The 14407-nt window shown below is 60.6% G+C and overlaps 1 protein-coding gene across 1 annotated transcript; it reads left to right on the plus strand.

The window, feature by feature from the left end:
* Positions 1 to 383: 383 nt before the first annotated feature.
* On the plus strand, positions 384 to 9636 carry LOC309595540 (uncharacterized protein C15orf39 homolog). Its single transcript, XM_082322608.1, has 4 exons — positions 384 to 474; positions 5341 to 8578; positions 9064 to 9097; positions 9344 to 9636. The coding sequence occupies exons 2-4, from the start codon at positions 5401 to 5403 to the stop codon at positions 9345 to 9347; spliced, it is 3216 nt and encodes a 1071-aa protein (XP_082178734.1). The 5' UTR covers positions 384 to 474; positions 5341 to 5400; the 3' UTR covers positions 9348 to 9636.
* Positions 9637 to 14407: the final 4771 nt, after the last annotated feature.

Here is a 14407-nt window from a genome sequence, read left to right on the forward strand (position 1 = left end):
TAATGGGGGTTTCGTACAAGGGGGGCTCCCCTTAATGGGGCTTCCGCCCAGCGTGGGCTCCCCATATGGCTACTCCTTCATAACGGGGGGCTTGCTGCAATGGGGACCCTTCCATAACAGGGGCTCCCCGCTGCGGGGGGTTCCCGTAACGGGGGGGATTACCCTGTACCGAGGGATCCCCGCTCCGACCGCGCCGGGCAGAGCCCCGACCAGCTCAGCGCACGTGTGGCGGGCTGGGCTGGGCTGTCCCATCCCGTCCCGTCCCGTCCCCTCCTCCGGCCGGCCCACACGCATACCCAGCCCTCCCCCTCCTCCTCCTCCTCCTCCTCCTCCTCCTCCTCCCACTTCCTCCGCACAATGCAGGCTGCCGGCCGAGCGGGGCAGCGGCAGCAGGCCCCCCCCCAACGCCGAGCCCCCCGCCCGGCCCCGTAGAGATGCTCCGGGGGAGGCTCCGCGCCGCCGCCGCCGCTGCAGGTGAGTGCGGGGCCGGATCCGGCCCCCGCAGCTCGGGGGGCTCGGGGGGCCGGGGGAGGTGCCGGAGCCGGAGGGATGCGGGGCGGCAGCGGGGCTCCCGCCCCTGCCCGGCCGGGCGGGGGGCGCCGGGGACCCCTGGCCCCTCGCCCCGTCCCCGCTTGCCGTTGAGAAGCTCCCGGCCAGGCGCGTATGGCATGTATACACTGCAGGAGGGCTACCCCCACTTTCCTGTAGCCCGTACTAACGTCTTCCTCCAGATCATCTGTTTCTCGTTGGGCGATGCAGGGAAAAACGGGCTGCGGGCTCCAGTTCCAGGGTTTTTACCCATTTATGGACACTTTAGATCAGGCGGCGGATGCACAGCGCGCCCGGGGGGGCCGACGGCGCCGCCGGCTCCCCCGCCGGAGCGTCCCCCGCCGCGGCTGGCGCGGGGGGACGGAAGGACGGACGGACGGCGGCCGTCCGGCCCCGCCGGTCCCTGCCTCGTGGCCAGGCGGGAGCGTGGGCTGGTGCCGCGCCCGGGGTGGCCCTGCCCGGCCGTGGCCCGCCCGGGACGTGACGCCCGTGGGTCCGAGTCGGATCGATGCGTTCGTACCTGCGTATCGGAGGGGTTTTAATCCCCTAAATATTCAGATGTCATTCTGGAGGCGGTCGCTCTGCCCTTCTGGTGGCTGCTACATGCTCAATGAAGTTTTTTTTATGAAAGTGAATATTGCTGGGGCTTTTTCAGGAATAACAACCTAATTTGCAGTACGAGCAATGGCATGCTGTCTGTGTACCGTGAGGATACTGTCTTAAAAAGCAGCTGGCTTGGTGCAAGGGAAGGCTCTGGCTGGGCTTTTGCCTACCTGGGAAACGCTTGGGAGACACAAACTTTTTTGAAGAGGGATAAGGTATGAAATGAGGGAGCTGGGACCGCTGAAGCCTCTTGTTTGCTCCCCCAAATGACCTCAGCGGGGGGAGCCTTGCTGGTGATCCCATCCAAGCCCACAGGAGAGATGGGCAAGGTGACCTCCTCGGCAGGGACCCAAGGTCCCCGCGATTGTGAAACCGGTATTGCAGCCGGACGGGAAACCGCCTTCTTACCGGGGGGAGAAGTCCACTCGCTTCAGGGTGACACGGGGAAAGCCCCCCCGTTAGCGGCCCTCTGGGCTGCAGGATGGCTGGGGATGCCCAGTGCCGGCGGGCTTAGGAGATTTTGGGTTTTATTTCTTGATAGCTGCTTCCTGCGGGCTGGCTGGGAGTTGGCGGCTGTTTCTTCGCATCACGTGGCGATGGAGGAGGCGGGAGGCTGCGATGAGAGGCTCCCGCTTATTTCAGCCGCGTTAGTGCATCGCATCCTGGGGAGGAAATGCCGGGGAGCCGTGTGCTGCGCCTGACTGCCCCGGCGATAGCAGACACGGCTGCGCTTGTTCGGAGCTGTTGGAGCAAAAAGAGATGTCTGAGCCATCCCCGGCAGCCTCGGCATGCCAAGGAGCATCTTTCGACATCTGAAAAGCGGCAGATAAAGCTGGCTGTGGCCCACGAGCACTTATCGGGGTGGTTTTGCCTGCACGCAGCGGGGCGGCACGTGCTCCTTTGCATTTGGTTTTACTTTTCTCCCTCCTGGCCAAACAGCCCCTTCTGGGAAAAACCCCTGCGAAGAAGAGGAAGGGAAAAAAAAAATTAAAAAAAAAATAAAAAAAGAGGAATAAATCGGCTGTGTTTAATCCGCCCACTGCTTTCCCCAGCCGTGGAGTTTCAGTATTGCAAGCTCTGGCTGCACGTGTTAGCATTCAGCCAGGCGTCCCCATGGCCCTGATTCCCGAGTGCCTCTCTCTTCCCCATGGACTCCGGCCCCGGTGGCTCTCCTGCAGCCGGGGGAAGAAAGGAGGGCATGGCCACGCCGGCTGCAAGGGGATAGTCCCGGAGGGGAAGGGCTGATGGTGACAGCAAATGCAGAGCTGTTTTCTTGGGTCTCAAATGACGCAGGTGTAGGGACGGCACTGGCTAGGGCAAAGCCCCAGTGTACTTCATGGAAAGAGGGAGCCCATTAGTGTCCTCATCCTAATGAGTTTAATGAGCTCAACCCATATCTGACATCAGAGAATCCACATGACTAGCTCTGGCCGCTGCTGTGGGATGACTTGCTCTGTTCTGCGTCCCTCCAGCAAGCCTGGAAGTCGGAGCTGGCTGCCTTCTTTCCCACTGAATCAATGGGAAGGGGTTGGGTATTCCTGAGGGGAAAGGTCTCCTTGTAACGGGGTTACAAGGCCTTTTCCTTCCTCCCCCCCCCAAAGAGGCGTCTCCACTGCTGCGGGTGCAGGCAATTTGGAAACGGGGTGATTGCGTCGGTGCTGCCGATGTGCCCAGCGGCATAACCTGGTCCTGTGGTGACGGCAGGGCCGGTTGCACGACATCCCCAGTGCCGCGCGTTCTGTAGATCGGTGTGTTTCAGGGAAAGGGGAAAAAGCAGCAGGGAAGTGTTGGAAGTCACAAGATCCTGGGTTTCTGTCCCAGCTTGTTCACCCCGAGCATCGTCACCACGTGGAAGGGATCCCACGCCTGCATCTCCCTCCCACGCCGCATCTCCCAGGGAGACGGATTTAAACACCACTCTCCCAAGAGAGCCGCTGGTGGGTGGGGAGAGCGGTCGGCTGGAAAAGAAAATAACCCAGTTTGGGACCCCCCGCCCACCTGGCCGAGCCCCCTCCGGCTTCACATCCTCCCAATGGGGTGTGAGGAAAGCCCGTGGCTCGTTTTGGGGGGGGCACACGGCAACGTGCAGCTGACTTTTCCTCCCGGGCACAGCCCCCCAAAATACCTCAGCCAGCATGCGGTGATGGAGGTGCCTGCAGCACCGCCCCCGGGCTGGGGCCAGGAGGGACCGGTGCGGGTCGGCCTCCTGCCTCGGGCCAGGGCCTCCTGTGGAAAGCAGGAGTTCGGGGTTTTCTCCAATCTTTTTCAATTTGAGGGGAGCATTTTCCCTGGATCTAAGTGATGGCAAATTTAATCGGTACTGGGTGTCTTGGAAATACCCTGAGGCTCCCGAGGATAAGGCTGTTGAAATGATGCCGTCGCCCCACGACCCCTTTCTTTGGGGAGCTGCTTCTGAGGGTGCACGTGGGGAGATGAGCTTCCTTCTTGTCCGCAGGGAAGCATTGACCGTCCAAAGAGGTTTTCAGAGGAGTCCAGGGAAGCAGCACCCTTCCTGGAAAGCGAGAAATTGTTGAAGTTTGGAAAAGAAACCCAACCCGAAGGAACAGCAGAGGGTTGCAGCCCGCTCGGCCACGCCAGGGCTGCTGTTTTGGGGAAAACCTCTGGGTTTGAGCTGGGGCTGGGGAGAGGCAGGTCTGTGCGGGGCCATCCCCTGGTGTCCCCCTGGGCCAGGCTGGGCGTGCGGGGGACAGAGCTGCAGCTGGGCCAGGGCACCCGTGCTTGCGGCTGGGTGGCCAGTGGACGTGTGACCCCTGTTTCTGCCTGTAAGCGGTCTGGCAGGGCTCTGCCTGCACGGCAGGGAGAGCTGGCAGGGTGCAGTGTGTGGTTTGCCAGCGCGGGCTGTGTGCGGCTTGGCTCTGGACTCCAGCCGCGCTGCAGAGCCGAGCCACCACGCTCGGGTCCCTTATCTACCCTCGCAAGTCTCCCCAGTTATCTGCTCCGTTTCCCCTTCTGTGGACAAGGCTTTTATCTTATCTCCACGCGCTCTTCCTCCATTTCCTTCTTTGCTTCTCCACTACCTCTTGCCACAAAAAGAAAAAAAACAAAAACGTGGGGTGAAGAACAGACACGAGATCCTACTGCAGTAAGTCCATCCATGGGCTTGGGGGATGCTGGGGGAGGTTTGGCTATGCTGGGAGGATGCTGGGCCATGGTCCAGCAATGCTCAGGTGGGTCTGGGGGCTTGCTTGAGTGACGTACATGAAGCTCAGGTAATGCCAGGTGATGCTGGGAGGATACTGGGTGATGCTCCAGTGATGCTCCTGGGGCTCAAGTGGTGCTCAGGTGTCTCAGTGGGATGCTCAGGAGATGCTGGGCAGTACTGGGGGGTTGCTGGGTGATGCCAGGAGATACTGGGGGGATATTTGCAATGCTATGGGGATGCGGGGCGATGCCTGGGAAGGCCGGGCGATGCTGGGACGGTCTGCCAGCTCCACCTGCTGGCATGCACCGCCTGACACTGCAGGCCGGCACCCTGGCCCCGCCGCAGCAGCAGCCCAAAATTAGAAGAGACCATAAGGGAGAGGGTCTCCCCGAGCTTGCAGGCTGCTGCGCTGGGGGAAAGCCTCAAATTAGCTTGAAAGGTGTAATTGGTGGGGAATTTTGGGCAGTCTGTGTTTGTGCCTCGCTGCAGTCTGCTGGCTCTTCACCTGAGCTGACCCGGCTTTGCTCCCCGCTGCCTGCAACAGACGCTCATTGAGGCTTTGAAACCAAAGCGGCGAGAGCTTTTCAGGGCTTTTCCAAGGAGGCGGACGGAGAAACACTCGGCCAGCCTACCAGGATCCCGCTGCCGGCTCTGGGCTCCCACCCTGGCTCGTGCAGGGTTGCCCTGGCCAGCACCGGGGAAGGGGAGCGCCTGACCGGATCCCTGGCTTCCACACCGAGGATCAAATGTTGCTTCTCATTTGGAGTGGGTTTTGGTTTTTTAGGATCTCTGCCAGGTGCTGGGAGTATGGGAGAAGGGAAGCAAATCCCCGTTGCCCTTGGCAGAGGCTGACTGTGAGGCGAGCAGGGCTTGCCATGGCTCCCCTCCTCTCCTTCAGCATTCCAGTGCGATGCTGAGCATCGCAAGTGAATAAGGAAAAGCTGGTCCCGTTCCACTGCGGGCTGAATGCTTGCCATGGGGACTTGCTTTGCTCATGGTTTATTTTCTCTCTCTCTCCTGGTCAGGAAGGCCAGCTCACCTCTCCCATCGCACACCCCAGTTGGGACGCCGGCACCAACACATAAATGGCCTCAAAACGGCACTTGGAGTCTCTGGATCCTGTGATTTTCAACAAGCTACCTCGGCTGGAGACAGAGCCCACCACCAGCTTCCCCAATGGCCTCTGCAAATCCAGCCCTGTGCCCAACCCCAGCTCCGAAAACCATTTCAACTACAAGGGCTCCTACTTCGCCTGCCCGCTGCAAAGTCCCGATGGCCCCGAGCAGCCCCTGGCGCGCTGGAGCCCGGCGGCCGCCTACCTGCACTATGGCACCGGTGCTGGCAGCCAGCCCATGCCGGTGGAGGGGCCGCTGGTGAGCTGCCTACTGTACCGACCTGAGAGCCTGGGGACTGGGCTGCAGCCCCCGGGTGCCGAAAAGGGCAAGGACAGCCTGATGCGGGAGCTGCTAATGGCGAGGGAGAAGTGGACTAGCCCACCACCAGCTCCAGGACACCCCTTCCCAGTGAAGAAGCCAGTGGCGGTGAACAAGGCGGCCCCCCTGGCTGTCCCCAAGCCGGTGTACAGAGCCCCGGCATGCTTCGTGGACCCCAGGATGGCCCTGCCACTGGGAGCCCGGGCAGAGAGCCTGCAGCAGAGACCAGGGGATGCAGAATGGGCTCTGTCCGCCGCCGCCCCCGCCAGCCACCCTCTCCACCCTGGCGAGCCCCGTGGTGGCACTGGGCTGCACAAGAGGGGTCCCCACTCCGACCCCAGCCTCCCACCGCTGCACCCCAGCCTGGCACTGCCTGCCAAGGAGAAGGTGGGCTCCCCCGTCGCCTTCTCCCCCTACTACACCACCTTTGAGAAATACAGGGCCCCCCCCAGCACCCCTTTCCTGGAAGCCAGCTGCCCCGCTGCCCACAGCCAGAGGAAAGCGCCCGAGGTCCCCAGCCTCAGCCCGGACCCCTGGCTCAAGCTCCAGCCACCCACCACCAGCCCGGCATACCGGGAGAGGCCGCCGGCGTGCTACCCACAGACCCACTACCCGCTGCCCCTCCACAAGGCTGCCCTCCTCTACCACCCCCCGGCTCCCACCATCGAGGCACAGCCCAGCTCCCTGCCCAGCACCTACAAAGGCTTCAGCTTTGCGGGAAGCAGGGAGCCCTTTCCCAGTGCTTACCTTAAGACTCAAGCCCCAAGGAGCTACTTTTCCAGCCCTTTGGACACCTGTGTGCCAAGGGCAGCCGGTGCTGGTGCAGTGGCATCACCGCCTGCCAAGTCAGCGGCGCTGCCAAGGGATGCCGAGCCACTGCGGCGAGCTGGCTACTTGCCGAGCCCCGGCTTTGCCTTCAGCCCTGTCGACACGGCTGTATTTGGCACCTCCTTTGCCAGCACAGAGCCGGGCTGCCAGCAGCACCGGGCAGAAAGTCCCCGGCAGCGAGCAGCAGTGAGGCACAACAGCGCTTTTCAACCCGTCTGTGTCCTGGAGAAGGTGTCCAGGGGCTCCAGTGGGCTCGCAGAGACATTTCCCAAAGGAGAAGGGGGCTGGGTGAAGCCCAGCCAGAGGGAGAAGGAGCCCCCCTGCCCAGGGAGGAGGAGAGCCAGCCCGGCCCCCCAGGAGGCCCCCCGCAGGGAACCACCAGCTCCCATCGTTGTAGGGAAGGGAGATGCCTGCAAGGTCAAGGATTTAGCCAAGGAGCTCATCCCCCCTTCTCTGGCTGCCTCCCCCATGGAGGGGCTGAAAGTCCCGAGGGACGGTGAGGTTTCTCCTTCCTCCCCACCCATGCCGGTGATCAACAACGTCTTCAGCCTGGCACCTTACCGAGACTACCTGGAGGGGACCGAGAGCTCAGCCCAGGTCCCCTTCTCCAGGGACCATCTCCAGGGGGACACCCCACCCCGGATCGCAGGGAGCAGCCGTGAGCCCGCTGCCCTTGGGGACGTCTTGGTGATGTCCAGCCTGCTGCCCACGGGGACGGCGGCCGGCCAAGCGCTGAAGACAGGCAGCAGTGCGGTCCAGAGCCAAGGGGAAAGCTGTTATGGAAGGGTCCCTGAAAAGCCAAAGCTCGTGCCCCAAGACCTGGGGTCTCAGGGGGGCAGCCCCAGCAGGGCGGGGAGCGGGGAGCCGGCCCCCGAGGGCATTGCGCTGGACCTCAGCTTGAAGAAGAGACTGGTGAAAACCGGGGAGACCCGGGGACCCATCGGATGCACGGAGGGGATGCCGGTCGGGGAGGATGCGGAGGAGGAGAAAGAAGGTCCAGGGGGGAAGGGGAGGGAGGGAGAGGAGGCCAAACCCCAGGTGCTGCCTTTGCTGCTCGAGGTGGGCTCTGGGGACAAGAGCAACTTCCAGAGCTCGGCCACCTTCATGTTCAAAAAATACAAGATCCTGCGCTCCCTCCCGCCCAGCACCGTGCCCCCCCGGCAGGCTGGCAGCCCCCGCGCCCCCCAGCCCAGCCCGCCACCACCAGTCCCCTCTGGCAGCATCCCCACACCGCGGCCGCAGACCCCCCCCGCCTCCCTGCCGGCCAGCAGCCCCCCGACCCCGCAGCCTGCCCCCCAGCCCAGTGCCTGCGCTCTGCGGGGGGCTCGCCCGGACCTGCAGCAGCCCCCGCAGCCTGAAGCTCCCCGCGCACCGGGAGAGGAGAGCGTCTTGCTTCCCGGGCAGTGCGAGGCCCCTGCCCCACAGACCTCCGCTGGCCAGTATTTCACCACCCTGCACACCTCACTCTGCGACATTATTTCGTGCTCAGTGTCCAGGTCCTCCCCGGAGCTCCTGCAGGAGTGGCTGAAGAAGGCAGAGCTGGCAGAGGAGCTCGGAGAGATGCCCAAATCCCCCCCCAAGCCCAAGAATGGCTCCAAGATCCCCGAACCTCAGAAGCCCACCAAAGGCAAGGAGATCTGGCTGGCTTTCCAGGACGTGGCCGCTCTCCTCACCAACCTGCTCTCTCAACTGGAGACCTTCATGTTCGCTCACAAGTGTCCTTTCCCCCACGTAGTCCGTGCAGGGGCTGTCTTCATCCCCATCCACGTGGTGAAGGAGAAGCTCTTCCCCAAGCTCCCCGGGGCCGCCGTTGACCAAGTGCTGCAGGAGCACAAGGTGGAGTTGCGTCCCACCACGCTCTCGGAGGAGAGGCACTTGAGGGACCTGGAGCTGAAGAGCTGCACATCACGCATGCTGAAGCTCCTGGCACTCAAGCAGCTCCCTGACATCTACCCAGACCTGCTGAACCTCCACTGGCATGACTCCATCAGGCAGCAGCTCGGTAGGTCGCCCGGCATCTCCTGTGGAGGGCTGGTGACACCAATGCGTCCCTGGGACCATCTGCCTCCCAGATGCTGCTGTTTGGTGGGAGCATCCATCACTTGCATGGTCCCTCAGCATCCTTGTCCCACCAAGGGTTCTGCAGAGCAGAATATTTAGCTTTTCTCCATGGGTTGTGGAGGGAGAAAGCTTAAACTAGGGGTGACGGTGGAGCCGGAGGGGTTGTCCCTGCCTGCCTGGGTGAGAAAAGTCATCCCGGGGATATCAAGGAGGTGTCGGTCACCTCCAGGCCACCTCTCCCCCTCCCAGGGCAGCAGGACTGGGCTGCTCAGGAACACGCTAGGATTGGGGTAGCATGCATGCTGCATGCCGGGCCTGCCAGCCACGGCTGTCCCATCCCACCGGTGACAGTCCCAGCACCCTTCCCTGTCCAGATGCTCTTTTGCTGCTGCTCAAGGCCATTGCCAACAACTTTATTTCTTACAGGTTCAAGCTCGCAGGCTGGCCAGCATCTTTCCAAGTAGGTAACTCTTCTTGTGTGTGCATTTATATGTATTTATAGGATTTATATGTAGTTAAGTGAAGGTGTACGTGTATTTGTGTGTATTTGCCATGATGACGGGCAGCTTGGGCTGGCTGGGGAGGAGCACATGAGTGGCTCTGCAGCCTGGGCTGGGCTGGAGGGGGGATTGGTGGCTGTGGGGGGGATTATTTGGGATGGGGAGGTGAAGGCCCTGCTGTCCCTAACCACTCTTTCCTCTCGCAGGTAGCCCTGGCCTGGAGGCACTGAAAGCTGATGGCAGAACGATAGCCATGGGTAGCGCGAAGAAAAAGAAGGCGCTAAGGAATGTGTCAAGGGCAACAGCCGAGCCACCCTCCTGCGAGGACAGGAAAGGGAAGGTCCCTCTCGTCCCCAGAGCGGTATCCCCTCCCGGCAGCGACGCGGATGCCGAGATGAAGCAGGCGATCACCAGCAGACCTGCAGGGAGATGCCTAGCTCCCACCAGCGGGGTGGCTGCACCCAAGGATGGGGACAGGTCCTGGGGTGCTGGTGCCTGGAGGCCACCGGCACTGCAAGGACCCTCCGAGGACGGTGCTCAGGGTGGAGAACAGCGGCGGGGCGCACGACCCCGAGATGCTCCAGGGCCGTGAGCAGGGATGGCTGGCGTGGTACCCTGGCCCCTGGCGTCCTACTCCCACGACTGGCCAGGCTGCCACCGGTGAACTGGGAGAGCATGACTGGAGTCCTAGCGGAGCTGGAGGGATGGAGCAGTGTTTGGACCCGCAAAAGGAGCGTGGACATGGCCACGCCACCAACCCCAGCCTTGGAGAAAGGCTGGCTACTGCAGGGATGATTTACCATGTCCCCTCCTCTCTCCTCTAACTCGCCCCTCCTGCTTTGTACACGTCGTTCCCAATAAACATACCTTCCTCCTGGTTTTTAATCTTTATACAGAGACTTAACGCAACATTAAGGATCAAGGGAATCGCAACATCTGTAGTTACAGGACTGATTTTTTTGTTGTTTTAAATGAAGACATTTTAAAAACGTTACAAATTTACCTTTATAAGGAGCTGCTGCCTTCAGGTTATGTTGTTTTGGTTTTTTTTTTAATATACAGTAATTTATATTTGTCTTTTTATTTAAACTCACGGCTTCACCTGTTTACTATGCTGGACCAAGGCAGCGGGAGCGATGCTGTTCGGACTGAGAGTTTCAGTCCCGATCATAGCTGAAAAAGGCTGCAAGAAAGATTTAAAGACTCTTGAAGAAAACCAAACCACTTTACAACACAGATACCAGCTGTCCCAAAGGAGAACACACTGGGGGACAGCCTTGATGGAGATGTGGCAACCCCGGCATGAGCGGAGGGGCAGGAGAGGGGAGCGATGCTGCAAGACCTTGGAAGGAGAGATCGTTTCCATCCTGCAGGCACTGAAAGGTCGATGGGCGTCCCAGGAGGGGTCCCGACAGCCAAGGACGGACAGCCTCCCCCTCGCCTGGTCTGCAGCAGTGGTACACAGCAGAGGCCTTACAAACTCAACACTCAGGTGTTTTTGCAGCTGAGGCAGGGCGTGGAGGAACAAAATGAGGATTATTATTTTTTTTTATTTCACTACAGGAAATATTTATTTAAACTAAGAAAACAGAGAAAAAAAGGAAAAAAAAAAGCCTACCCAAACTGTACCATAGACTCTTTTTTTAGCCGAAAGGTGTGTTTGCCCGCTGGGGTGGCAGCGGCTACTGCTGCCGTGTTTCCTGCAGGTGCCTTTCTGGTTTTCCACTGGGATGTACTGGCTGTGCGGGGGACAGGGAAGGGGGGGACTGTTCTCCTCACTCTCCCTTGCCACGCTGCATCTGTGCATAGCGTTGTAAAGTGATTCGGAAAGCAGTATTTGTTAATATTGTAATTTTTATATATATATATATATACACATATATATATATAAAGGGTTCCAGGGAAGAAAGTTCCTTCACTTTATTTAATATTTTGTAAGAATATGAATTTTAAGAGGTGCCTCGCCTGATTAAAGGCTTTGGCTCGTTTTCAAACATGCCGTGCTTTGGTCTCTGCTGTCCCAAATCGGCACCCAGCATCTCCCAGCCAGCTGAGCGGACCAAACCCCACTGGTGATGCAATTGCAACAAGCCATGAGCAACGTGCCCAGCCCCTCCATCCCATCATCAGAGGGCTGGATCCAGCGTCCGACCCGCCGCCGGTGCCCAGGGGTGCAGGGAGCCCCATGGGTCACCTGTTGGTAAGGGAGCACATCCCAGCGCCCATGAAGGGTACGTCCTGAGCCCCCCGGGTGACAGCCTGGGAGGAGGGTGCTGGTGGAGGTTTCCGTGCATCAGAAACAGGGCAGGAGAGCTGTGGGGTGCAGTGGGGCTGACACTGGTCCCCTGGTGCTCTTCCACCTGCTGCTGGGGTGATGCATCCTGGGCTGATTCAGTGGGGACCCCTGAGACATCCTACCTTGCGAGTCCCCATCAGAAGCACAAAATCTGCCTGCTCTCAAGAGCCAAACACCCCAAGCCACGTTTTTCAGCCCAAATTACTCTTGCCCAGTAGGGGAACAGCACTGCCACAACCCACTCCCCACAAACAGGGCATTTTGAGGAGGATCTGTGGTGTTTGGGGCCAATGCTTGGGGAACAACCTGCCTGGAGAAAGCAGCACACACGCTCCTTCCTCTGCCAAGGGCTTAATGAGGCACAGAGGGAAGCTGGGACCCCTCCAGCAGGGAGGGAGCTTCACCTGGGGGAGCACAAATTAGTTTGTTGTTAATTGGGAGCAGCTGGAATGGAGCCACCCCACCCCCCCGGGAAATGAAATAAAAGGGCAGGGCTGGGGGGAGGGCTTGGTGCTCTTTTCTCCTTGGGTGTTACCAGGTAAGAGGTGCTGGTGGGGTGAAGTCTTGCTGTCCCCAGCAAAGCTGTCTGGGACAAGGTGAATGCTTTGGGCAGGGAATGTAATGTCTGAGGCTGGCTACAGCCCTGCTCTGCACCAGGAGCCACCCTGCCTACTCCTGGGACATGCTGAGGCTTGGTGTGAACTTTGCTGAGCTGGAGAAGCTGCTCAATGCTGCTGGAGACTAGGGAGATGTTTTGATATGGGGCATCCTGGCTCTGGTGTGTGGGATGCTCTGGGGATAGGCCAGCCACTATTGCTGGGGTGGGGGGAGCTTGGAGGGACCCAGCCTAAAACTCCTGCTGTACCTCTTCACAGCTGGGCTCTCCCCATGGCTTCTCCCAAGCAGAGCCAAGGGGTAGGACCACCGGACCCTGCAGACGTTGCTACCCTACAGCCAAAAATGATCTTCCATGGTGAGAGGGAAGAGGCCACGGCTGTGGCCCTGGGTCCTGCTGCCCGTGTGGCTGCTGCTGCCAGTGGGCTGCGGTGCAAAGCCTTCCTGCTGCTGGCCATCTGCCTGTCTGCCACTGCTCTCCCATACAGCCTGGGGTCTCTGGCTGCTCCGTCCCAGCCCCCTCCAGGCTCCCTGCCTCCTTCCCATGCTCAGCTGGGCTTGCCAGCCTCCCAGAGAGGGATGGGTGACAATCTGGTGCCAACATGTGGGGACCTGATCAACTACCCAGTGATGCAGGAGCGTGGGAGCGTGCTGATGGGCTCTGTGGGCACCCCAGGCTGCTTCCCAGGGGCTGAAGGAGACATGACCCATGGTGCAGATGCTGAGGGATGGAGCCTGGGGACACTGACCATGGCCACTGCCTCGACAGCTCGGACCTCACCACAGTGGCAGCCTGGATCCAGGCATGGGGAAGGGCTCAGGGTGGGCACAGCAGTGGCTGCGATGCTGTCCCCTGCACAGTGGCTTGGCACAGGGGTGCCTGCTACCTCAGCTCGGTCCTTCTGGACCACCCGTGGCCCCAGCCCTGGCTCCCAGCACCGCCTTGTTCTGGGAAACCTCCATGGCACAGGACCAGGCTTGCATGATGCAGCGCAGGTGCCTGCAGCGACCTCAGCCCATGGCCTGGGGCAGCCAGTGGGCATGGCAGAGCCCCAGAGCGTCGGGGGGAGGTCTGAAGGCATCCCCCATGCTCAGGGTGAGCCAGCTGCCTGGGTCCCTGCCACCTCCCTGGCACAGCAGCAGGCTGCCTCCCTGCCCATGGCTGCCTCTGGCCCTGCTGCAGGGGCTGCCTTGCTGGAGGTGGTGCCCGCCCAGCTGGTCTCACATGAAGGGGCTGCTGATGTGGCTCGTGTCCCATCTGATGCCCCAGCACATGCAGGGTCAGTATGGACACTGATGGGTGCTCCCTCCCTGAGCCGCAGCACAGCAGACCAGCCCAGAGGTGACCAGATGCTGGCCCTTGGGGCACTCCTTGGCTATCGGACTGTGCCCCGCAGAGCAGATCTCAGCCGAGCTGCAAGCTCTAAGCCTCCTGCTGTGGTCACAGCTGGCGATTTGCCTCCTCGGGCCAGAGCTGTGACAGCAGTGCGGAATCCCAGCAGTGTGCCTGCATCTGATCAATCTACAGCCAGCGGCTTCTCTGATGTCCAGCATGGAGCTTTGATTGCTGGAGCCACAATGAGGAGCCACAACAGGCAGAAGGAAGAGGTGAGACTGAGCCCTGGCCTGCCTGACCTTGGTATGGGCAAGGACCATACTGCTGCTCCTCACCTGGTGCCCCTTTCAGGGGTGCCCTCAGCTCTGCCAACAGAAAGGACATCCAGCTCGACCAAAATGCATCCTGGCACTGTGTGGGTACCCTCTGCTGTGACACCCCCGATGCCCTGGGACACACAGCCTGCTGGCACCTTCCTGCATGGCAAAGCTGCTCTGCTGGTGGACACCGTCTTGGCCAAGGTCCCAGGAAATGGGTCTGGACTTCTGGCCACTGTCTTGGCATCACTTCACAGTGCTGCATTGGCTCATGATGTCAACTACCCACAAATGCCAGCTCCCTTCCTTCCTACAGCGGAGTCTGGGGGACCTGCTGTCACCTCAGGGAAACTAAGTGATCTGTCTTCCTCTGCTCCACAGCAGACTCTGCTGACATCCACCAAAGCCTGCCTTTCTCCTGCTCAGACCAGGGTCCCCAGCACTGCAAGTCCCACTGCGATTGCAGTGAGCTTGGCAGCCCCTGATGCCATCTCAGAGCCTAGAGCAACCAAAGCCCCCTGCAAGGATGGAGCTGCAACAGTAACTTCCCCCTCTCCAAGAGCTGCAGGCATGACAGATGGCTCCCCCCTGGGGTCAGCTACCCAGAGGCCGTCTCTGCATCCAGATCCCTTCTGCACAACAGCATCTGAGGATGGACCTGCTGCAGGACAACGCCAGGCCACAAAGGTGGCAGAAATGAGTCTGC

The sequence above is a fragment of the Platalea leucorodia genome, assembly GCF_965183815.1.
Source record: "Platalea leucorodia genome assembly, chromosome: 9".
NCBI classification, from domain to species: Eukaryota; Metazoa; Chordata; class Aves; order Pelecaniformes; family Threskiornithidae; genus Platalea; species Platalea leucorodia.